The sequence below is a fragment of the Nipponia nippon genome, unplaced genomic scaffold (genome assembly GCF_047370975.1).
Source record: "Nipponia nippon isolate SJK-2023a ecotype South Korea unplaced genomic scaffold, ASM4737097v1 scaffold_12, whole genome shotgun sequence".
Lineage (NCBI taxonomy): Eukaryota > Metazoa > Chordata > Aves > Pelecaniformes > Threskiornithidae > Nipponia > Nipponia nippon.
Window position 1 is genome coordinate 21,612,076 of NW_028262313.1, and position 25,015 is coordinate 21,637,090.

General features: G+C 38.4%; 1 protein-coding gene across 1 annotated transcript in view; it reads right to left on the reverse strand.

The window, feature by feature from the left end:
* The window catches only part of LOC104012938 (connector enhancer of kinase suppressor of ras 2), a 209,359-nt gene that overhangs the window by 100,322 nt on the left and 84,022 nt on the right, over positions 1–25,015 (reverse strand). Inside the window, exons 3-5 of the mRNA XM_087749123.1 lie at positions 10,201–10,403; positions 8,778–8,865; positions 1,140–1,181 (exon numbers count right to left, since the gene is read on the reverse strand). Of these exons, the coding sequence (XP_087605249.1) occupies positions 1,140–1,181; positions 8,778–8,865; positions 10,201–10,403 (333 nt within the window). The remainder of the gene's footprint in view (positions 1–1,139; positions 1,182–8,777; positions 8,866–10,200; positions 10,404–25,015) is intronic.

Genomic DNA, 25,015 nt, shown 5'->3' on the forward strand with positions numbered 1-25,015 from the left:
AGTCACTGCATGCTTTCTGAATTTAACAGCACATCAATGTTTTATGACAAATTTTAATCCCCGCTGGAAGCAGAGTATGTGTAAAAGACTTTAAAAAAAAAAGTCAGGCACTTGGTTAGAGCTTGTCAAAAGCTTATTTGAACTTGTAAATCCTTTGAGATTTCCCTTTAACCATACGTTTTAACTCTATCTCAGTGTCAGTACAAGTTTTCTGTGCCAGTACCAGGAAAATATAAAGTATTTAAACTTAAAGGCCAATATCTAATCAATAACTTTGTATAAGATCCTTTCATTCCCCTTCATCATTAGATTTTTCGAGCGCTGAAGGCACGAAGTGCTCAGTCTGACAACCAGTAATGCTAGTAATGCACCAGGTCTGACGGATCCATTGCTGGAATTCCATGCCAGCAATCCTAGTAAGAGCGTTACACTAGTAAGAGTACTGCGAAGCTTCTAAAACAATCTAAGAACAATAATTATGTATTTGTAATTAACTAGAAGTATAACAGAGAGAATTACCCCATGGAACTGTGTGAAAGGGGAGTGAGAGGGAGTGTCTGACCTTGCCTGCTAAAATAAATAGGCCTAAGCAGAAGAAAGCTGATTCTTAAGCCTTAAACTTGAAAGACTTCCAATTTAGGAAGGAGTAAAAACGCTTGGTAGGAATGGTTAAGTGAATGACACCATCTTCAATAAGCCTCCAATCTTCAGAGAAACTGGAAACAATATCTTAGGTGAAAAAATATTTTATTAATATTGTTTGGGTAGAGTCTCTCCATTTCTTTAAGTTGATGCAAAAAAAGACATTTTGAAATGTTAAATCTAGTACAAATGAGTACTGGGGCAGTCATTAAACTGGCTGGCAGGAAGCACAACTAGCACTACGTTGGTTTCAGGGGGTCATAAAACAGGTAAGCTGATATCTCTCCCTTGCCGGTCTTCAAAATAAATTTTAACTTTTTAGCTATTTGATCATATGAATGAAAACTTTAACTTTTAGCAACTGATATAATTCATCAGAAGTTGTGTCAAATAGTGGGAGCTTTAATTCCCTATGGTAGCTTTTTTTTTTTTTTAAATCATTTAAGTGGATGGGGTAGGATTAGAAAATACTAAAGCAGAATACTGAGATTACTTACCACATGAAGAATTTTATTTTCTGTTTCGTACACTGTACAATCCTGTGGTAAAATAAAACAAAAACAATTAATGCACATTCTTTTAAGGTTCCTATTAAGAAAGAATGCTTTATGCTGATAACCATCTCTTACAGATGTACCTGTAAAGACAAATGATCTCTTGAGTTTTGTCATGTGCAAAAGGTTACTTTACAATCTTAGGAAACTTGACTTCTCTTGTGGCTGGTTAACCTCAGGGATCTATTCTTCCCTTTACAGTCATGAAACTCTCACGCTCAATACCAGCAACGATGTAAATGTAAGGCAGAGGGGACAGATTCATGATAGTAAGAAAAAAGTAATTGAATATAATTAATCCGGCATGTCAGAAATTCAACGATGTGCAGAGCGAGAGATACATTGCCTAGCCTTAAATCAGGCAGAACGTGTTAGCTGTTCTACAAGTTGCGTGGGGTGCAGACAGTTGTGTCAGACCTACCGCTAGGTAGCTTGTGTTACTATAAAGCACAGGAAGGAAGAGTAAACAGAGAATATTTTGACAAGCACGATGCTAAAGATGTTAAGCACGGTCTGCCCACACTGCAGTTTGATTCACTCCATCCTTTGCTTCAAGGCCCTGATTGTCTACACCATCCACAAGGGACAAGAAACAGCAACGGTTCCATCTCTTGAGAGAAGTCACGTAACTGCTCTAGCTTCGGACCTTGGAAGGCACAAGTCACACCAAAAAGGGATGAGAAAGGACACGGGCTTGCTCATGTTGAGCACTGGTCCAGGGATATCCAGTGGGTTTCACTGCCTTAAGGCCTCCCAAAGAACAACTCCGTCCCAGCTTTCCATTACACAACGTTGCTATTAACCAATTTAAAGTAGGCCTGAAAAACAGTATTCCTGATCCACCTCTTTATTTCCTTAAGAGTTGTAACTTCTAGAGCAGTCATCTTCCTATTTTAGTTATAATTTTAAGAATAATAAATCTTATCACTACATAACTTAAGACTCATTACTCCCTTAACTTGCGTTTTGAATTAGTGGCATTACAATGGCTAGAATATTACTTTTACTTCACGAAACAAAGCATACAAATTCCTAAAAGAGATCTACTGCCTCTACTGCTTTTAACGTTTTGAAGATTTCCTCAGTACAATCCTCTATAAAGCAAGACACAGGAGTGGCAAGACAGTATTTAACCCTTTCCTACCGGAGAGGGCCCAAGTGCACTGAGGCAGCTCTACACCACCCTTCTCCTGTCAGTCAGCACTCCGAATCACCACACGGGCTCTCAAGCTATATTTTACTAAAACATAGAATTAAAAGGAAAATACAGAAAACTCAAGTGTGCCAGACAGGGTGAGATTAGAATAGACTAGCCAAGAAAGTCGGTCACCTCTGGGGCCAGCCACAGCGAGGGCTGCAGCCCCCATGGCCAGGCTCCCTCTCCCCTCAGCCCCGGAGCTCCAGCACCTCCCGCCGCTCGCCCGAGGCAGGCAGCCCACCACACTCCTACACGGTGAGCGCCGGCCTGCGACACCCCCCTGTCATCAAAGGGGTGCTTTGTTGTAACAAAACCTGAGCAGAAAATATTTCTGATGCATCCCGGCATTTCCCTGTGTTCAGGGAGAGCGACACCCTGACCCTGTGGCTGGCGGGAGTGCAGAGCCCTGTGAGGGAGGGAACGAAGAGGCCGCCACAAAACTTGCTGAGGACCAGGCAGGGTGGGATCCTCGCCTCGCCAGGGGCCTCGTTTGTCATAGGAATCTTGTTTGTAATGCTAGACTGGCACTGATTATTTACATTGAAGTGAATTAATGGTTGATAACCGAAAAAATTATGTTGGGAAACTGCTAAATACTTCTCCAAATGTTATGTCACATTGGAAAAAGCTTTCTACAAAGCAAGATAAGGATTTCAGGACATATTTTTAAGGATGAGGGTATGAGAAGTAAAAAAACCCAAACTGTCCTGTTTATTTTTCTTTTTTCCTTGAATAAGTTTTTAAGTAAAATTTAACTTACTGATACACCTAAAAGATCCCCTCAAGTAACGTAAGATTCCCTATAGTTCTCAAGGTTTCCTCTTTCCTGGATGTTAATATGTTAGCAATAACAGTTAATTGCTTTAAACTTCCCATGAAATGATTCCAACGCCCTCACTCCATTTACTCTAGAAGGAGGTTAGCTGTACGATCGGCTTAGGCTGTGGTACCCTTTGTGAGTGAAATATCAGCCGCCTGGCAGATCTCTGCTCCTCTTCTCCAGCAGCTCAAGCGCTGGGCTGTGCCCCATCCGCTGGGGCCATGTCCAGCTCTCCAGCCCTCTGCCCTGGGGCTGCTCTGAGGACCCCGTCCCTCGGCCCCTCCGAGGCTGCTGCGGAGCAGCTTCAGCTGCCCGAGGCACGCGGCCCTGGAGGACCGGTCACTGTCACACCCTCCCCTCTAAGCCTCACGTTTATTTTGGAGGACTGGCATTTTTGTAGAGAAATTAATTTCTAAGTGAATACAGTTTAAAGAATATTGTCACGGAATAAGAAAGTTAAAAATCAGAAGATTGTGAGTGCCAAGGAACACAGAGAAGAATTTATATTAGCATTTCATGGTCAAGTATCCCTTTGATGTTTCTTCTGTATTCATACTGTTATTTTCTACAGTGCAAAAAAAGAATTCAATTAGTCAGTTCGGTTGGCAATGCCCAAGGCAATTTTTCCTACAAGTTTTACACACTTCAAACAGCACATCCACCATCTCCCTTTAACCCTCCGAGTACCAAGAGAACAAAATGATCACAGCAGGGCTTACAGTTTGACTTCAGAGCTAATGCTGCTTTTTAAATTATTCCTCTAATTTCTGTGCTAGAAATACAATATGAGCTTCATTCTGAACAAACTTAATTACTTCAGGTCAAAAAATAGAGGACTTATGTATAGTAAAACTGAAATTTTACTGTTTTGTAGAGCAGAATTAATGTTAGCTATACTTATGTTGCACATTCAAGATTACATTAGCATTAAGAATGTTAACGGTTTTTGGATTCTTTCCAAAATAGATGCGTATTGATTTTTTTTTTTTTTTAATACATCAGACTAGTTTAACTGAGAGGTTAAAAGCACTTGCAATATTATACTAAACTATTAAGATATGTAGGTCACAATATTCTGATTTATTTTTCTCTGATACATAGCAATGCACTAGGGATCTCATTAAAAAAAAAAAAAAAATCTTCCAGGACTAACATTTATGGAATTTTGATCTATTTTTCTTAGAAAATAAATAATGGTTATAATGGTATTCTTTCTACATCCTCCATAAGCAAGATGACATGTTAAAAATGTTTTTTCTTAGAGTTGAAAAAACTTTAAAAAAATTAGTAGCTGCATTCTATTTCCCCTCTGTAAAATGTTAAATACAGGAATTACAAAAATAGTCACAGCAGCAGTATTACACGCAAGCCAGCTTCTGCACTATCCAGAACATCCTACCTTGCAAAGGTACAGTGCACCTTCACAACTGATAAAGTAAAACAGCTTTCTTCTGAATATTCATAAAGAGAAAAGGTCAGTAGGACTTGTGCTCACCCACACTATATTAATAATTTTAGTTTATAATTCTGAAAGAAAAAAATGCAAGTACTACCAAAATTTGCAGATACCATAAAGAATGTTTTATGACAAGTCTTGAGGACAGTTAACTAACACATAAAAAGTCTAATACATGTAAAATATTTAGTTCATTAACTTAGTACGATAAAACAGCATGAGTTAAGTCAAATACTGAAAAGAAACAGAGACCCTATAAAGGAGCAGCTTGGAAGAGAACTTAAAGCCTTGGGTTGTTTGCCAGTTGAACACCATTTCCCAATATAATGCTGCAGTAAAGATCTACCGCAGTCTTTGAAAGGTGGATATGACAAAATGATATTTAAAAGTATATTGCTTGCATACATAAAATCAAACACTCTTCTGGAATGCATACATTAAAAAGAACGAGATTGCACTGAAATTAGGCAAATATACACCAGTAAATACACTAAATTATTTTACTTGGTTTAATTAAGGTAAATACTTGATCATAATCTCTATTTAGAAAACAGTGAACAGATGTTTGATAACAAAATGTTCTTTAGAAAATGCAAGCAAAATAAGATTGAGGGGCTGAAAGCTGAAGTCTGCAAAGTTCAACCTGAAAATAACACCCACATTTTTAATAGCAGTTGCTGAATCACAGAAAAATTCAGGTGGAAGGGACCTCTGGAGGTTATCTAGTCCAACCACCTGCTCAGAGGAGGGCTAATTTAAAAGTTAGAGCAGGTACAGAAAACTACTAAGAATCAACAATTTCTGTGAATTGCAGTACAAGCTACATAGCTTTAAAAAACATATGCTTCATCCTAAACACAAAGTATTGGCCTAAAATCAGGGTAAAAATCTGTGATAGGGTCTCTGAATTTATCTCGGTGAGGTTAATTAACATTCATAAAGGGGAGAACAAGCAACATTTGTTTGGCTTTAGTTGGAAAAAAATTAGCCTGAGTTGTGCTGACATTCTTTGGTAAGATACAGACAAATTTTTTGTTTAGAGAATGTTTGTTCATGCAGTTTAATGCATGCATCAAAAGCATCTAGCACAGGTTTAAACATCTTTGACATAATCAGGAAAGATAATCAGACAACCAACTTCTAGTAGAGCTAGGGAACTCTTTCTACTCAATGAAAAATTAACCAATAGCTACATTTTATGAACCAAATTCCAAACTTATTCTTCCTCCGTTATTCCAGTGTTCTTTCCCCCAGGGTAGCCTTGGCACTATAGCATGACCAAATCCAAATTCAGTTAAGTTAGTCTGGTGGGGATTCATTTTCAGAGCAAAAATGAGAGCTAGTCTACCTTGAAGCTAGAGCTATACTTCAAAACGAAGTCAACAGAGAGCTCAAACATTTGCAATACTCTGATCTAACATGCTTTTTTTGCACATTATCATCAACGCATTTTGATGGGACATTGCACCTCAAAATCAGGATGTTTCTGTAGCTTTCTGCATAATGCTGTTCTTTTATAGTTTCCCTACTTATTTTAGTGAGGGCGAGATCGTGGGGGATGAGAAAACTCAGTAAAATCAAGTACCTTCCAAGCATAAAAAGACAGGTATAAAACTTCTCTAAAACTAGAAAATAAAGATCAATGTTCTTATAACCAGTATGACAAGATACTATTTACAGATAAACAAATGACTGCTTATTCATCGTAACATTTACATGGTATGTAAATAATACTACCCAACATTGCAGTTCATCTGTTTGGCTTAAATTTTGAATGAAGATCTCATCTTCACACTCACACAGAGAAAGAATAAAACCTAAAAGCTAAAAAAGCTGCTTCCTGGTTAGATCGAAGAGTCTGGCACTCAGATACATACAGTACATCCTAGCAAGAAGGTTCATAAGCAGTGTCTATTAAACTAAGGTTACATAGTAATGCCCCCTATTTAGAAGGAAGTTCACCTTGAGTGGAAGCTTTAAGTTATGCACACAAGGCATGTTAATTTTGCACAAAATAAATCTTCAGGTTGAAGACATTCCTCGCTTAATGTGCCAAATGCATAGCCTTGACTGCCACTTTCACACTGACTAAATTAGATATTTAAAATTTATATCATTCATAAAACAAGAAGTATCTGAAAGGATCCGAGATCTAGGCTTCTATTAGTTATGCCTTTCAATTCATATTTTAGCTTACAGTTAAGCCTGCAGTTCTGGTTTAGGTGAGACATTTCTGCTTTCACACATTAGGATCAATTTTCCTCAGATTTAGTAACAGCAAATGTCTCCCTATGAATGATTTTGTTTTATCTACTCTTTCTCATGCTAAGTTTAATACACTGTAAAAAGATCTTAATAGATGACTATCAAAGAGCCCAGAACTGACAACAACATAAAGCAAAGACAAAACTTGATTTGTAACTGACCTGAAGAACTAACTAAACATTTTTCATCTTGGAATGTCTTGGAGTTTTTGCTAAAAGATAAATTGTTTTTGAGTTGTCAAAAGGAGGACAGCTTTGGGAGTGGAGTTGAAGAATTGGAAAAAAAAAAGAACCGAACGGTTCCTGGCAGAGGAGGACTCAATTTCATCTGCAAAAGCAGTGAAATGAACGGCAGAGATGGAGGCAGCAATTCAAAATTACACTATTTTCACCTAGACCACGGGGAAAAATCAAACTCACACAAATGAAGCGCAATATCAGCTGAAGGGCGGAATCAGAATCCAAACTTTTTATACTGTAGAGAAGTTCTTTTTGCTTAGTCTGTAAATCAAAAAAAGCCTAGTGCTATAAACACCTTGTAAGAGGAAGCTTAATAAAGATACATAAATAATTAAATGCCTACATCGGAATTTTTAAACCAAGAAAAGAGAAAAAGGACCTTTGTTTTGCACTGCAAAAATGCATAAAGGACAAAATTTCTAAAAGGAATAAAGCTGAATATTATAAATTAAGGATAATAGTGTAAAATACAAAGACTGATATTTACCAGCCTTAGTTGTTTTTTTCCAAGAACTAAAATGAAATTGAAGGGGGTGGGGGGGCAGAAAAGAGTTTGCAGAATGTTACTGTTCCAGGAAGCCTTTTAAATTAAATGCGTTCTATGATGGGTCTGCTGTGAGCTTCCATGGCAATCTGCCAGCACAGGACAGGGGCAGGCAATGGAGCCCTGTAGACTGGAGGCAGGACCAGTTTAAGGTGCTTACAAAATTACAGCTTTAGCTAAGCTTTCTCCTTGCTTTCCCTCCTGCAGTACTTTCATCTCTCTCTTTTGCTTCATTCCAAGACAGCCCTACCTGTTCTCTAACCTCTCTATGTATTCCAATGACACTATTTTGTCTCACCAATAGTTTTCTCCACTCATAAGAGGAGAAACTCACTGTAAATATTTCTAAAACTAATTCCCACACAGTCTTTCTGTAGCTGTGTGTTAGCTCTTGTCTTACTTCAGGGGCAGACACTGTCAGAGACTATTATTATTTGTATATTAGGTAGCACTACAGACCAGATAAATTAATTCTATGTACTTGTGGACTGTACTATATCACAATTAATTAATGAATGTCAGTGATGATAATATTATTACCCTTATTTGTTCCATATTTGGTTTGTTTAATGTTATGAATATTTCATGTTAATCACTAAACAACTTTCATATAATTGGCTCCCCTTTAAGTGAAGAAGCCACAGTACAGGTTCTGGATGTATTTGTATGTATTGTAAGAACTTGTCCCTGAAAAATTCTTGATCATTCATATTTTAATCTGTAATAAACTGTTAGCAGTAGTTAAGCTGTTTCCACTGTGGCTTTGTTCTTTTGTTTAACTCTTGCATGGTGGTAGATAACCAGACATAAAATTGTCTACTCAAAAGCAAAGTGGATTATTTTTAACTTCACACTGTCCTTCAAAGCTATCCAGGCATATGAGGATAACCAAAGTCCAAAAATCTTCCCGTCACTCCCAGAGAAAGAGAATATGCAACGAACAGAGAGGAAATGCTAAAACAGTTTTTTCTGGTGAAGTAGAAGCTTTGCAATGTTTTTACTATTGCAATTTTTAAGCAACAGTTTGAAGAGGACTCAGCGGAAGATAACCACTCCTACCTGTTGCACAATGGTTGTTAGTTCCAGGCACAGTTGAACAATGTTGTTTTTCAGCAGTGAGTATTCTGTCACGCTGACAAATGGAGACCTGTGACAAAGGAAGGACAGGTTCATACAGCGTTAAGGATTATAACTCCTGTTTACAGTATAAGCATATATATGTAATATAGGGATTGGTTCTACACCACAGAAATGTAAAACGCTTGATCATGACAATCTCCAGCAGCAAGTTACACAACTTCTGTAAAATATGCCTTTGAAACAAGAAACAATGTAGGCAGGAAGGATGTAAACTGGATTTTGGCCAGAACATCAGAAGTTACCGTTCTTGTGTAAAGTGGAAATAGGAGCTCCCAAATGATTGTAAGTAGTTCAGATGTCCTTTGTGCAGCTCATTAAAAAGACACCATTTCTAGTATGACATCACTCTTCAGTAGCAGTTAGCACCTTAATTCAGAGAGCAAAGTAAAGCTTACTTCGTCACTAACAGCTTCCTGCACACTTGGATTTTCTTCAGGCTTTCCAAATTCTGGCTGAATCTGACCCCATTTGAATTTATAAGAACTGACAAAGTCATAGCCGGAGAGAATATGACTGCTGGCATTAGGTTAGGAAGATGTCACCAGGATTGTACAAATCCTGTAAAGGAGGGTGATTCACTCACTGCGATGTCTAAGGTGCCATTTATACATTCAAGAGCATTCAGATTCAAGATAAAGCTATCCATTGCTGTAACTCCACAGAAAGAGAAACAAAACATAAATGCTCTGATGCTGTTTTATGTTTTGGCTTCTGTCCTTCGACAGTCAAAATTTTAACTACACCTATTCAGAGAGATACTTCTAATCAAATTCTCAGTTCGTAAATAAAAGCAGTGGTTGACTGTTGATCATTAACCAACACCACAACTGTGCTTAATACACCAATCCTACTCTTGATAAAAATTCTAATGAGAAAATTTAATTTTCAGACTTGCAAGTACTATAATTTATTTTGAGTATTCTTAATTGATTTGCCCAACTCCAGCTTTTTTTGTGTCTTTTTAATGGCTGAAGGACAGTTTAAACTCCACAATCTTTACTTCCTTACCCTTCCTTCTGAAATTACTGATGACATTACCACTTGTGGCAGTGAGATGTCAACTTGGAACAGCACAAAAGTATTCATTTTGCACAAAATACTATCAGACTGAAAAGAATCAGAAAAAGTAACTTAAGAAAACTTGAACACCCTCCTGACAGAACAGGGTACTGCATTTTGCCTGTAGTATTTGAGAAATTTGCAAAACAAAATCTAGAGCTGGCATTCCAGAACTGTCATTTTAATATTAGAATAAAAGAGTACAAGAGGAAAAGAAAGAACAAATATAAAGCAACACAAAGAATTATTCTCATGCGTAAAGGATCAAGGAATAGTAAGTTACCTGTCCAGCCAGGCTAGTAAGTTCTTGGCAGCACCAATCAGGTCAACTACAGAGGTAAGAAAATCATTTGGCAGTCGTCTGGAGGCCCTGCCATCGTAATGGCCACTCCTCCTTCTACCCGTTATAAAGTTCTGAAGATTTTTGGCTGAGGCATTCAGCTTGTGAGACAGAGTTCTCAGGTTTTCGGTCTCCAAACCATAATTCTGAGGGGAAAGAAGATAGGCAGTTAAGTGTGTTGTCAGCTACACGACCAGAACTGTGGGGTTAACACTCTGAATGGTATTGGCGGAAAGGATAGGGTAGTTATGGATGGCAGGTGTTAGACTAGCCACCAGGCTACTTTGTTTAGAACATACAGGATGCATCCATCCTGTTAGCACAACCTCTGCTGTCATCAACACTCACAATGCTGCAGTCCCCAAAGCCGTTGGTCCAACTAAGTCACTGAGGAGAAGGCAAAAAGACTCCCCATGTGCTGGGTCTCAAGGTCTTTCTCACTTTCAAAAAGTGCGGATGAGTCAGTCCACTATCCCCTACTTGCTGCGGTTCAGTCTTAACCAGCCACTGGGTGTTTATGTTACCTCTGAGAGCAGGTCCTTAGCCATCCCACCGCTCTGGATCTCACTCAGATTTGTGTTAGTCCATCTACTAACTTGTAATAACTTAGCCTCAGCAGAACTTCCCTTTCACTTATGCTGTGAATAAGGTATAAAATTGTATATGGCCTTGGTGACAGGCTTTTACAGGAAAATTCCTTCCTGAACCCTGCTATTGCTGGTGAGCAGCTGTCCCGTATGTAACGGAATATGGGAACAGTCAAATCAGGTCAGAGCAAAGACATGGTACTCCTGTTTCCAACGACTGCGTAGGGAAGAATCTGAGCGCAGAGCACGCATGTAGGAACAGCTGTTAGTGGCTCAGAGACTTCAGCTAGTGACAGTGTCTTCAGATTTAACAGTTCCTAATGGATTTTCTTCAATTGTTCTAATTCTGATGGGGGGGGGGGCGGGGGGAGTTTGAATCGAAGCAAAATTTTCCACACACAAGTCCCTCTTCCCTTCATCCACATTCCTTCATCCATGTCTCTGTCCTTTTATCACCAAGCCAATTCCCCACTTAGACCCAGGTAGCAAGCACAAAGATGTCTCAGCTCATATACGTTAAATAATTCACCCAAATTCACATAGAAAATCTCAGACAGACTGAATTGAACCCAGATTTCTTGCTGCCACAGCAGGATGTAGCATATGAAAGAATTTAATGAGCACTTAAACAAAATCAACTTTCAGAGTATGAACTGATTGCCCACTACTAATTTCAACTATGCATAAGTTACAGAGGATAACTGATCATGAATACCACATGTTAATTTTTCTGTCTAAACTTCTTCATCAAAACAGAGAACAAAGAACCGCAAACACTACACAATGCATTGACTAATAACAAGCTTATGAAACGGGATTGTATGGAAGGCAAACAAATTATAAACAAATGCTTGGTAAGGTTGTTTCGACCACTCTCAGCTGGTACTTAGGACCCTGCCTTCTCCGCCAGCCATTCTCCCTCTCAAAGTTCACTCTGAAAAATAAGTCAAGCCCCCTGCCCCCAGCTTGGAGGGCAACCTACAAGGAACGGAAACACTTTGCTATCTTAGCGTGCTGCAAAGAACTTTGATTTTAAAATAATTTTAGATACTAGGGACAGAATTAGTTTCATTGTTATACACATGTCATGCCTAAAGCATCACAATCAGCCAGTGAGGTTCGGAAGCATCCAGTTTAAGACTGAATAGTGAAACGAATGAAAGCTACATTGGTTTAGATACAGACGAGAACAATTCTCTTCATTTTTCCAGAACAAATACTGTACAGTTAGCAACAGCATCACTAAATTAAGTCATTCTATTTTGGAAAAATTTAAAGTTAAAAAGCAAGTTGTATTTGATATTAGTATGCTATCTGTTTAATATTTGTGGCTAATCTTTCTTTTATTAAAGTACTGAAGGAATTCCTTCCCCTGCTCTACTTTTCTCTCAACCACTCGTGCCAAGGTGAGGAGTAAGCGGGTGTACTGGGACGCCCCTGCCAGCCAGCAACCGGCCAGGCAGCGCGCGGTTTCCCCTCAGAAAGAGTTTGACTTTGCACACGCAACAACACATCGCAAGGATGATAAACCAGATCCTCCTGGTTTTATTTCCAAGTCCAACCTTGTTAATCCCTCTGGAAACAAGCGGAAAATGTTTCTTCCAATAATTCATTATTGCAGAAAAGCTCTGGAAACCTGTCAGTTTACTTTCAAGAAAAGCCAAGCAGGAAAGAAAACAGTTTGACCGGTGAATCTATAAAAGCCAGTACACTTTCACCAGACAGTAAATGCCTGAATTTTGAAGAAAGCATGCTAGATACTAGCGATGGAGTCAACTGGAGCGATCTTCTCAAGTCACTGGAAAACACACAGAATTGAACAGAAAATGCGTTTGAGGAAATCCACCTAGCAAGTTCTTTGTTTTATCTTAAAGTTTATTAATTAACATGCTGATGACAACCTCAATTAATATCCATATAAAGTTTAAACTATAGCAAAGCATAGCTAAAATATGTCCATAAAGATAATCAGGAGATGAAAGGACATTTTTCAGCACAGTAAAAGTGCTGATGCAAGTTAGTGCGTTAGCTGAGACTTAGCAAGACACAATAAAGGGAAAAAGATAAAAATATTACAAAAATGACAGTGAATCAATACCTCCGTAGAAGACAGAGAAATTGTATTGCTGTAAATTTAAGCTTGCCTCAAATCCAAGATCTTCATTTTTAAATGAAACAAGTATAAATTGGGAAAAAGAGTGGTTAAATATAATCCTTGCAAGTACCACCTCCGAGCACCTCATCCTAATTTACTGCACCACACCTCACCTCTGTTCAGCTGCACGCGTTTCTCCCTCCACTGCCACCGCCCGCGCGATCTCTTTGCCAGGCTGAATTCGGACGCCAGGAAGCCCCGCAAGCCCCGCTGTGGCAGCGCGTTAGAAAACCGTTGAAAGAAGCTACGGGCCCTTTCGGGCTTCCCTAGTCAGCAACCAAGGTGATGGGATATAGGAGACTGTTCCAGAGGAGAAAAGAGCAAACAAGTGGGTACACGCACAAATATCAACTGCATTGATTTTGATTTAGTGAAGGTGCTTGAAAACACGGACGGAGGAGTTGCAGTTTGTGATAATGAGTGAGTAGGTGGGTAGCCTCGTTCTGTATACATGACGCTGCAAGTATCCAGATCTGTTCTAATTCCTGCAGGCATCTCATCTGCATGATGCTAACCGAGATACTCTCAGGCCTGCCAGACTAAATCATTATCACAGCTACCGTACCAGACTTCAGTTTTCACAGCCATATATTCTGCTCTGACTGTGTTAAATATGTGCTGTTACTGTGAGACACACCACACAAATGATGCTCCTGAGCCTGTAAAATTCTGTCTCCTAGCAGGTGATTTCTTTCTTGCACGGTAAATCTTAGATATAATTTCTGGTTTAAAAAGAAAGGAAGAAAAAAAAAAGAAAAAAAATCTCTAGAAGGGACAAGAGGGTGCCATTAGCATAGACAGGATTATTTTTCATACCAACAGTAGGGGAAAAAAAAACAAGCGAGGTTTGCTCCACTCCCTGGTTTTGTTTCATGATGCTTAAGGTTGTTGCATAGTCATTTTTACCAAATTACTCTATTAGTGGAAATGGACATACGTGTTTAGAGAATGAATATTAACTATTCAAGTGACCCCAAATGCTGTCTTTCTAGAGTAACTACACAGCCATACAGTTTGTCAAATCATCACGAAATCTGGACCATGAAACTCCTCAGTGAGAACAGAAAGTAGACTAGAGCCGACTACACCCCACGTCAGTAAAACAGGCCCGACAGGTATATTGCAGAATGGGTAACTGCTGGCGGAAAGGGCCACAGTAACAGCAAGCCTTGAACACAGGAAGATGTGACTGGTACATCTATAAATGTTTACTTAGGCTCTTTCACGTAAAAGCACTGTTCAAACAGTAAGAAAATCTCTATATCTACCGAATGTAACATATGATAGCATTATTACCTTCACACACAAAAAGAGTTACATAGAGATTATCTGATATGTTCAGTGACAGACCGATTCAGTAGTATATCCTAGCTTGGAGCTCAGCAACGCCCTATTCAATGACGGGAGTTGGAAAGAAGGATTTCAAGAGGTAGAAATTAAACACAAGTGTGAGATCAGAGCCAGACAAGCTTATTATAGAAGAATATCATTAGCAGTAATGCCAAGATGAAGCTGTGCTTAAAGTGTCACCTGGTAGCGAGATGTACAACTGACTTAGGTTTAAGGGTACGTCTGCTTGCTGTCTGTAAAACACAGTTTTCAATTTTAGCAACTTTATTCTCTAATTCTCCAATTTTCAAACTATCAGTGAGGATTCCTGCCGCCCCCCTAGTTCCCCTCTGCTGTTCAGTTTGAGACGGCTGTTTCGGTGATCCTAGTGATTAGGGTTATTGTAGGGTGGCGAGAGGGAAGAGACAGGACAGATCGCCTCCAGGGCTTTTTCGGCTGATCGGGGGTTTTTTTGAAATACAGAAAAAACAGGTGGCTGCTGTCAGAAACGCTAGAATTCAGAAGACAGGAGAGAATACCAGGTTTTTTGAACAACCTGAAATAGACTGTTGTTTTTACTAGTGCAGAGTGGAAGATATGGACATGGTTTAGTGGTGGACTTGGCAGTGCTGGGTTAATGGTTGGACTTGATGATCTTAAGGGTCTTTTCCAACCTTAACGATTCTATGATTCTATGATATGGTGTAGAGATAAGTTAATGAATATTCCATATAGTTAAAAAATGCATACTGGAAATTGAAAAATAGGAAATCTGCATGCAGACAGATATTTCTTCCTTTTTATATCGTAAATCCAAAATGCAGAAATAGCTAAATACGCTGTGACAATGAACCCTTCCGCTCTGTGTCTGTATTACAATTCCAGCTAAAAACTCTGTTTTGTACGTAAGTTCTGGTATGAAGTTCCATTTTTAAAAGACGGGGAAAACTGAGTAAATTTTTTATCCATCCGACAATATAACACCTGTGTTCCTTACATATTCAAAGAAGTGGAATGAAAAAAATCTTCAGCTATGGCTTAGGGTGGTTTCATCACATCACAAATTAATATTTTATGCTAATAAAGCTATCTGCGAAAATTTTAGCTACTAAGATAAAATAGGCCAAATTATTGTACCAAACATTAAGATAAAAATAACAAGTACAATGGAAAAAAATGATAAGTGCTGATCGATTTTTTGTGAACACTAACACCTGAAGATCAAAAGCAGAGCAAGAAATACCTGCAACATAAGAAGAGTTTATTTCTTCTGTGGAAAAAAACCCCAGCATTATATACTTAAAGGCATTAATATAATGAAATTGTTTTGCTATAATGTGACATAAAGAGGTAAAACAATGTATGCACATTGAAATTTATTTGACACAGAATATGTTAGCTAAATAGTTTATATTGCATAAGCAATGACTTTAACTTACCTTAAAAACAGATTTATTTTTAATTACAGTAGTTTTTCTTGATGTTGTCATTCATTTAAGTAGTTGCTGTAATATATGTATAAATATGTATAAACACATGGATGCATATACAGCTTTTTCTGTAGGTGATATTTTAAGAACGTTACAATTTTCACTGAACTGTAAGGTTCAGAGAAATAAAAGTGCAGAGCAGTAGATCTGACTGAGGAGATTAAAGGAAACAAGCCTTACTAAAATCCAAGCATCTTACACGAAATTCACCCTGTTAAGGCATTTAAAAATGCCACAACCTAAATACCGTGCTACAGTCCCCTTTTTGTGTTTCAAGCGTAAAGAACCCCCACAATTGACCAGTACAGCTACTCTGGTAGCCACAGCTGCAGGCCCTGGTTTCAGACGACAGCACCAACAGCTCAGCACCGTTAGCAAACCCAGGCCGCAGATGTGCCTTTGCCCCGTGAGTGCCACCCTGCCCCTAACACGTGCGAAGGCCCTTCGCACGGCAGGCTGCTCCCCCGCTCCCCCTCCCAGCCCACCCGAAAGCAGCACATCTGGACTCACGGCACGCTCCACTCCCCCTCAGGGCTCGGTTTCCCAGTTGCTTTAAGCTGACATATTTGTGAACTGCCACAGAAGGATGCTGCCATGCCCTCTTCCCCAGTCTCAGCACCGTTGTAAAGTGAGCAGGACTAGGAAATTAACTTAAAAGCTCAATCTTCAGGCACATTTTCCCCATTACAGACTGGTTTTCGACCCATTCTCAGATTACACATAAATTGACTTAAAGTTATTGTGGGCTTGCGGTATCTGATGCAGCTCTGCGGGGATGCTCGGCCCCTGCTCTGCTGGGAAGGCAGATCTGGTCCCTTCCAGGCTGCCTGCTCGCCCCGCCAGCCCTCCGGCTCCCCAGGGACACGCACTCGCGTGCTCGCCATGCGACTGCACGGGACCTCTCCCCACCCGTCTCCCTGGGGCACGGTTGCAGCGCGGGGCTCCGAGATGACTAGGAAAGAAAATTCCCCAAAGGGGCCCTGGGCTTTTGGAATCTCCTTTGGGAAAACACAATGTGCCAGATGGGATCCCACAACTCCCTGCTGTCTACATCGCTGTGTATGCTGCTCCTGCAAAGGCCGTATCTTCGCAATGAAAATTACAGCGTTTGTGATAGCATATAGTCATCTAGCACTTCATGAATACAAACAGGCAAACACAGCAAAAATCCAAAATAATCATACACTATGATTTTAGCATAAATAGTTCTGACACTTAAATAGAATGAAAACCATCGAAACACACTTGTTTTTTTAAAATTTCATTTCTGGAGGTATGTTTATAAAGGTTAAGAGGCTAACAGAAAATGCAGTAGAAACCTAATACTAAAATAATTGTCTCTATAAACATTTCTTTGATTTCATTGGGTAGATCTGTTAAAATTTTGTGGTGATATTTTTATGATACAACTTAAAACTGAAGTTATCAAAATAGCATGAAGTCAAAGTATGTGAGGCATTGCATTTCGGTCAGGCATGTGATTTTTCCTCTTTAAAAAGAATTTACATGCTAAATATCCTTTATATGAATAGCCATTTGAAGGAGACAAAATAAATTTTTCATGTAAAACACAAAGGTCCTTCTTTTGAAATTACCTTAACAACTAAACAAGTTTTACTATAACATTTAAAATACTGAATTAAAAAATTAAATAAATTAATAAATTAAAAGTATATATTAAACCTTGGTTCCACAGAATATGACCCATTTTAAGTATTTATTACGGATTTCAGATAAAGTGCTAGAAGATCTAGATTGGTATTCTATGTGAATGGAGGTGACGTCAATTGAGCTGAAAGAAAGAATAAATTATCCCTCGTAATTAGTGTATTATATTTGGTAGCGTTAAAGTTCTGCTGAAGTGGTATGCAGACAGGAAAAAAAATTGCTTGACTTGCAATCTGCTAAGTTATACCTTTGGCATACCTAGTGCTTACAGCACACTGGGGTCTTTTTTTTTTATTGACTTATCACTGTACTAAATACATTCTGTACTTGGTCCTGGGGAAAACGTAGTGCTTCATTGCCTGTCACCATTTGCTGGTTACCAGTGTCTGAAGGCCCAGAGCTGAGATCTTGTTTAGAATCATAGAATGGTTTGGGTTGGAAAGGACCTCTGAAAGATCATCTAATTCAGCCCCCTGCCATGGGCAGGGACATCTTTCACTAGAGCAGGTTGCTCAAAGCCCCGTCCAACCTGACCTTGAACACTTCCCATGCTGGGGCATCCACAACTTCTCTGGGCAATCTGTTCCAGTGTCTCACCACCCTCATCATAAAAAATTTCTTCCCTATGTCCAATCTAATTCTACCTTCTTTCAGTTTAAAGCCAGTACCCCTTCTCCTGTCACTACAAGCTTTCTTATAAGTCCCCTTTAAGTACTGAAAGGCTGACACTAGGGTCTCCCAGAGCCTTTTCTTTTTCAGGCTAAACAATCTCAGCCTTCTTCATAGGAGAGGTGTTCCAGCCCTCTGCTCTTTTTCCTGGCCCTCCTCTGGACCCATGTCTGTCTCGCACTGAGGGCCCCAGGGCTGGATGCAGTACTCCAGGGGGGTCTCATGAGAGTGGAGCAGCGGGGGACAATCAACTCCCTAGACCTGCTGGCCACGCTTCCTTTTGTGTGGTCCGGGATACGATTGGCTTTCTGGGCTGCAAGCACACATTGCCATCTCATGTCCAATTTTTCATCCACCGCTATCCTCAAGTCCTTCTCCGCAGGGCTGCTCTCGGTCAATTTATCACCCAGTCCAGGCTGATACCGGCCATTGCCCTGGGCCAAGTGCAGGACCCTGCACTTGGTATAGTTGAACTTTGTGAGATTCACACGGGCCCACTTCTTAAACCTGCAAGGCCCCTCTGGATGGCATCCCTTCCCTTTGGCAGATCAGCTGCGACGTTCAGCTTGGTGTCATCTGCAGACTTGCTGAGGGTGCACTCAATCCCATTGGCTACGTCATTATTAAACAGTATTGGTCCAGTACAGACCCTTGTTACTGGTTTCCATTTGGACATTGAGCCACTGACTGTAACTCTTTGGATGCGGCCAGCCAGCCAGATCCTTAACCATCTAATAGTCTATCCATCAAATCCACCTCTCTCCAATCTGAACCTGAGAGCAGTCTTACATGATGCCTAAAAATGTCCTCCATCTAAAACCAGCTAACACAATCCATTAGTGGTCATACGAATCAGTATACAAGTTCAGGTCTAGAGGCTGGAATCTAAAACTGAACACATCTCCTGAATGGCAAAAATGGGACAATGATTATAATAAAATGCAAGTTTTGACAAGACTGAATGGAAAGTTAAGCAAAATAAATCAAAGAAACAGCATAAGTTTTATTAAGGAAACTCTGTGTCAGATGTAGTTCGTACAGTGTCAGACTTTTCCCTGCGCAATAGTGTTTTAATTGGGTAACGATCATAATCACATACTCGGTGAGCAAAGGAGCGAGGCGTCTGAACAAGAGGCAATTGAACCCAACATGACCTAATTCTCAGAACGTCTTATCACAAACCCCCACTTCTGCACAGTTTAACTTGTCTGCCTGTAGTAAATGTCTAGTGGAATCACTGTTCTAATGGCCGCTCCAGTTACGTTATAGGAAGGAGATACACACCGAAATATATTAACACACAAAATTATACCTGTTTTGATATTAATCAGTATCAATTTCCCAAATTGCAAAAGAAGCCTAGCTTACCAAATAAACTTGCTTTGCTCTGCATTAGGGGAAGGAAAAAATAGAAGGCACATCTGGATATGTGCTATTTAAACTAAAATATTCTAGGATTTTATATATTTTTGAAATATATAACATCCTAGCCCCTGTTGCTTTGCAAACTATAAATGTGTTAAAAAAATGCATTCCATCTCAATGGCTGGGGACTACAGTTCATGTAAAACATTGTCCAAATTTGCTTCAGCTTTTTCTTTAAAAGCTCTTCTCGTTCTAAATCAGTAAAATAGCAACATTATATAATAAAAACAACACTTCTCACTATCTTTAATAACATTTGCCTATCAGTTTATTATGACAGTTTAACTGCAGTATTATAACCTAGTTTATGTGCACAGAACACAATGATATTTCATAAAAATAAAAGTATGAAATTTATTAATAACTATGGTAATAGTATGCAAATATGCAACATCATAATACAAATTAGAGTATATCATCTGAAACACCTCAATTCTTTCCTATGCATAGCTTTCCTCCCCCTTGCGCTCCCTTCCATTATAATTACCCTACCTTTCAGAGCAAATTGTGTCACAATTCCTTCTTGTCTCCCGAGTCTATAATTTGGAACTTGTCACAGTGCTTCTAAGCACTTCATATTCCTTCCTATTATCTTGTAAATGGATACATTAAGTAGATAGTGCCAAGATTAAATATTTTAACCTTATTTAAACACTTAAATTTGCATTCTATTTTTTACTTCCAGAAGAAGCTTCAGCATTTCCATTGTAATTGATATGTATAAATGTAATCAAGCATAATTAAGGTGCCCTGAAAAGTAATTTTATTGAAAAAAAGCCATGCGTTTCTGATTTCAGATAAGAATTAGAACATGATAGTCTTTCCTTTAAAAATCAGACTCAAAAAGAACATAAGACCAGCCTCTGAAACGGATTTTTTTTTTTTTTTCCAGAATATTGTATTTAAATAAATTGTTAAAATTATCTGTAAGTGTTAAGAGAGTCAAATGACTGGCAAGAGGAACTGAGTCAAAGAAAAGCAGAAGATGAGGTTATATTGCTACAGATATCTCCTCTGAAGACAAGAAAAACATATAGCTAGACCGGACCTTGAAATGACTATGGACAAAGACGTTCAAGAGAAGACCGCAGACATAGTACGCAGAGTTGTTGTTCACGGATCTCAGAAGGGTCACTGATTATGACAAGACTGGACCCACTCGATGCCAGGCTAAAACTGCACACTATACTAGCTTCTATTACGAAAGGGTTAGGATGATCAGGAATTAACCAGCGTTCTTATCTCCTGCCTAAACATTTATTAAGTAGCTTTTACATTGTAGCTCTTGCTACAGATCTCTGAACAAACTGTGTAAAGCCTTCTTGGTCTGCTTAATCCTAATGAAGTCAACGTGATTTAAATTCTGTAATATCCAAACACTCTCTCTAATTGGGTAAGCGTGAATAAAGTGGAACATCTTAATGTTTCTGTTTATGTACGCATACATATCTGTCTACGGAGAGAGACTGAGAATATATTACTATGGTACAAGTATCTAAAACACAAAAAGGTATGGGAAAATTAAATTAATTACTTACAGCACGGGCATTTAAAAATGTCCTACAACATTACACAAAGCGAATACACGAGTATCTCTGTCAGGCTCATCAGTGTGAGAAGTGTGCGTTTCCTTTAAATGCCTTTAAAAATTCTGTCTCACCACACTATGTGGCGACACAGTATGATCCAGCACATCATGACAGGTCCTCAACGTAATTTTTGGTTAAGATCTGTAAAAATATGAAATCTGCTGTTCAATTATGTAGACTGCTTATTGCCGTAATAATGTCAGGTATAAAGAAAGTGTACTTTTACGCAAACAAAAATGCCTCAATCACATCTGGTCCCAGATGACTCGGGCCACTGATCTGAAAGAATTTCAACATTGAGAAGGTTCACTTTTTAATACATCCAAATGATATTTTTAAAGATCATGTCACTCTGAGTCTGCTGGCCATGTTCAAGGAATACCTTAATTTAATTTTTCCCCATATATTTTTTTCTGTTTTCTTCCTTTTATTTTTTCTACTCCTTGAAACAATTTTATTTATTCATTTTTTAATTTCTAAAACATTCTTGTATTTTTCACAGTTGTAGATTACTTATTCAACAAGTACTTGAATTTTTTTTCTGTTTTTAAGTTGTCTAAATACCTATACCTTGGTATATATCATATATATATATATATGTCTGTTTAATAAATAACTATTTAAAACTGTAACCTAGTCTGGAGGTGTATAGCAGGGACTATAGAATGATAGCAGGAAAGAAGGATGTTTTAAGATTTTGACTGCATATTGGTTAATAAAACAAACTTTTGTATTTTCTAGATCAAAATGTATGATCTAGATGTAAGAGATATTTGTTATATTGAAATCGTCTGACATTACAAGCAGAAGAGGACTAAAAATATATTGGGGATCAGCTGTTTTATATATTCTACTTCTTGCTTGGAATGTTCTAAAACATCGAAACAGCTATTTGTCTCTTCAATGCCCGTTCTCCCAAAAGCTTTAAGCCAGGACACTTTTAAGAGAAGGGATTCCCCCTGAAAGAAGATCTTATGTCTCATTTCAGTTGTAGAGCAGAGCACGGTCATTTACACCTCTGAACCATCAGCAGAGTTACTTCTGTGGAGGCAATGAACCACCAGTTTCAGAAGCAGGAGAGACTGATCCTAACCTATGCGTAAAGGGTCACTTCAGTTTACCTGAAAGAGAATGCTTTTACTACTTTTCCTTTGAACTTCAGCAGCATCCCTCCGAGCTGCTCATAACTGCTCTCCCACTGTACTTCTAATTCACATTTTCTGCTCAACTCTATCTTCACAAAGAGTTTAGGTCTAAACTCCCTGGAAGTGAATTTGCATTTAAAAAAATTTCTCCATTTCAAAATGCATTTTATGTTTTCGCATATTTTTTGAGCAAAACCTTAATATTACAGAGCATTAAATAATGAAACCTTCTCATATCCTACTAACATAAAATGGTGAACGTACTGTACCATCCATACATCATTTGTCCTCTGTCAAGCTGACATCTGCGCATATTTAATAGCTTCAATGTCAACTCTCAGAAAAAATACCAGTAGGAAAATAAAGCTGTGGCAGCGTTTCTTTTCTGATACACACAAAAACAAGACCCAAGAGGATGAAGGAAGTTAGTCTATTTTGTGGCTTCTTTTTACATCACAAGATAAATTGTTTCCAATTACTTTACTTCAGTATTAATTAAGGGCTGATCTGCATATGGCTTCAATTAAAAAAACATATGTAAGCCAGACATCTGTGAGGGCTTGACCTCTTCCATATGTGTATGAAAACAAGCTATGCAGAATGTGCTGATTGGGGATACCGTGATAAACAAACAAGACCAAAGGATGACCTAGTAGATATTGCCTCCAAAAACATATTAGACCACGATCTGCTAACTTTTAAAAATGATTACCAAATATTGCCTGCATTAGCAATTACCGTGATTGCAATTGTTGTTTCCCAGTGTGCGCCATGCTGCATGCTATTGCCAATACGTTATGTCTCTCTTAGAAATAGCTAAATTACACCCAAATTCTTCTTTAAATTTCCTGTTGCCAATCCAGGGAACTCCACTGGCTTTATTTCAAGGACAAAATGTCTCAGGCCTTTACTACACCTTTCCGGTACTCTCTAATCTTTATTCACATGCTGCATCTTTCTCAGCAAAATCTAATGAAGCCAAACACGTGTAGTACACTGTCCAATAACCACAAACCTTTATTATTTGTTACTAAAACCTTGTGACCAATTAACCTTTGCTATTTATTTCATAATAATCATAGTTTTGTGTAACAACCAAGTGTCCAACCATAGGAAGTCTCATTTTTTCAATTTTTTTAAAGTACCTCTTAAAATGAATTATAAGACAGAAATGCAAGATTGCAGAGGATGAGATTCGGTACGTAATACAAAATTAGAATTTTAAACAGTGGTGAATTATTCAAAGTTCAGAGAATAAACGATAGGCTTGTCTTTTGGAAATATAATGTCGACACTGACCATTTCACTTAGGTCAGACATTTAGCTTAGGTTCTTGCAGAATTGGTAGTTCCATGTAAAAATTCTGTCCATTCAGGAAAGATGGTTTACATGTATTCATAACAATTCAGAGAGAAGCATACGAAAATGAAATTAGTAACAAGATTCTTTTGAATGGGCATTAATGAGAATATGAAAAAAGTTCACTTATCTATTTTTACCATGAATTTGCTGAAGGCTGCTCAAGCATCTCTCAGTCAACAACAATTACATGAATATGCATGTGCATACATATATATATTTGCATGCATATGAATTTATCTATAACAATAACTGATCACAGATAATCACTCAGGAATTCAGGCAGCTTATAGCAATTGATATTGTAACACAGTGTTATGAAAAATAACTTGCTGGGAATTTATGAAAGAAATTGCTCCTTGCAAATGAGAAAAGCAAATTTTCAGTTTTTTCCATCATAGGGAAAATATCATCATTCTTAACTGACACTGATGTACTCCCTGTATTTCCTTCGCACAGAGAAGCTCTGTGGTATAGCACTTGCTACCAGTGCAACATAACATGCACTGCATCATTCAGTACAGATTTCAAACCAAGATCCTAAAGAAAAAATGAACTATTGCTTTCTGCAAGGTAAAGAAGATTCTGCAAATGAAACACATAGCTAACAAATAAACATGTATTAATTTCCAGTGAGGGGGTGTGGGGGGGAAATCTACAACCTTAGAAAAAAATTAAAAGCTAAATTTAAATGGTCATAATATTGTTTATACCTAATTATTTAAAATACCATATAAGTAGTACTGCAATTAATTTTCATTAGAGACCAAGAATTACCAATGTATTTCACGTGGACCATTACAGAGACAACAATTTCTTTGACGTTTAATACTTTGAACACATAAACAAACCAAGAAAATTTCTGTGTATTGCTGAGCTTTTGGGTTATTTTAAAGAAATTTAAATTTCACGTTAGTGGAATAATAGTTTTTTCATTTAATGGGGAAAATTTAATATCTTCCTGCAATAGTCTGTGTTATTCTTCCTGTTTGTTCCAAAAATAGAATCCTGTACACCCTTAATCTAAGATACCTTCCCCCTACTATTTAATGTCATTACCTAGGTCTGAATCAATATTCCATTAGTGGGATTCAGTCAATGAACTGTCTTTCACTGTCTGCATATTCCAGTTCTAAGGTTTGCAGCGCACATCACAAGCATAAGTTACTGCAATGCTGGCAAACCAGTAGGCATGCACAGATATTTATACGTGCTGCTTTAAAAAATCGCAGCGTATGGAATAACAAATTGTTTGGTGAGCAGCGGCACCAAACAGGCCTGATTTTCAGTTGTCTGGGTCCTGTTCATTCCCACGTCCCCTTCTTCACGTGACTCCCGTGCA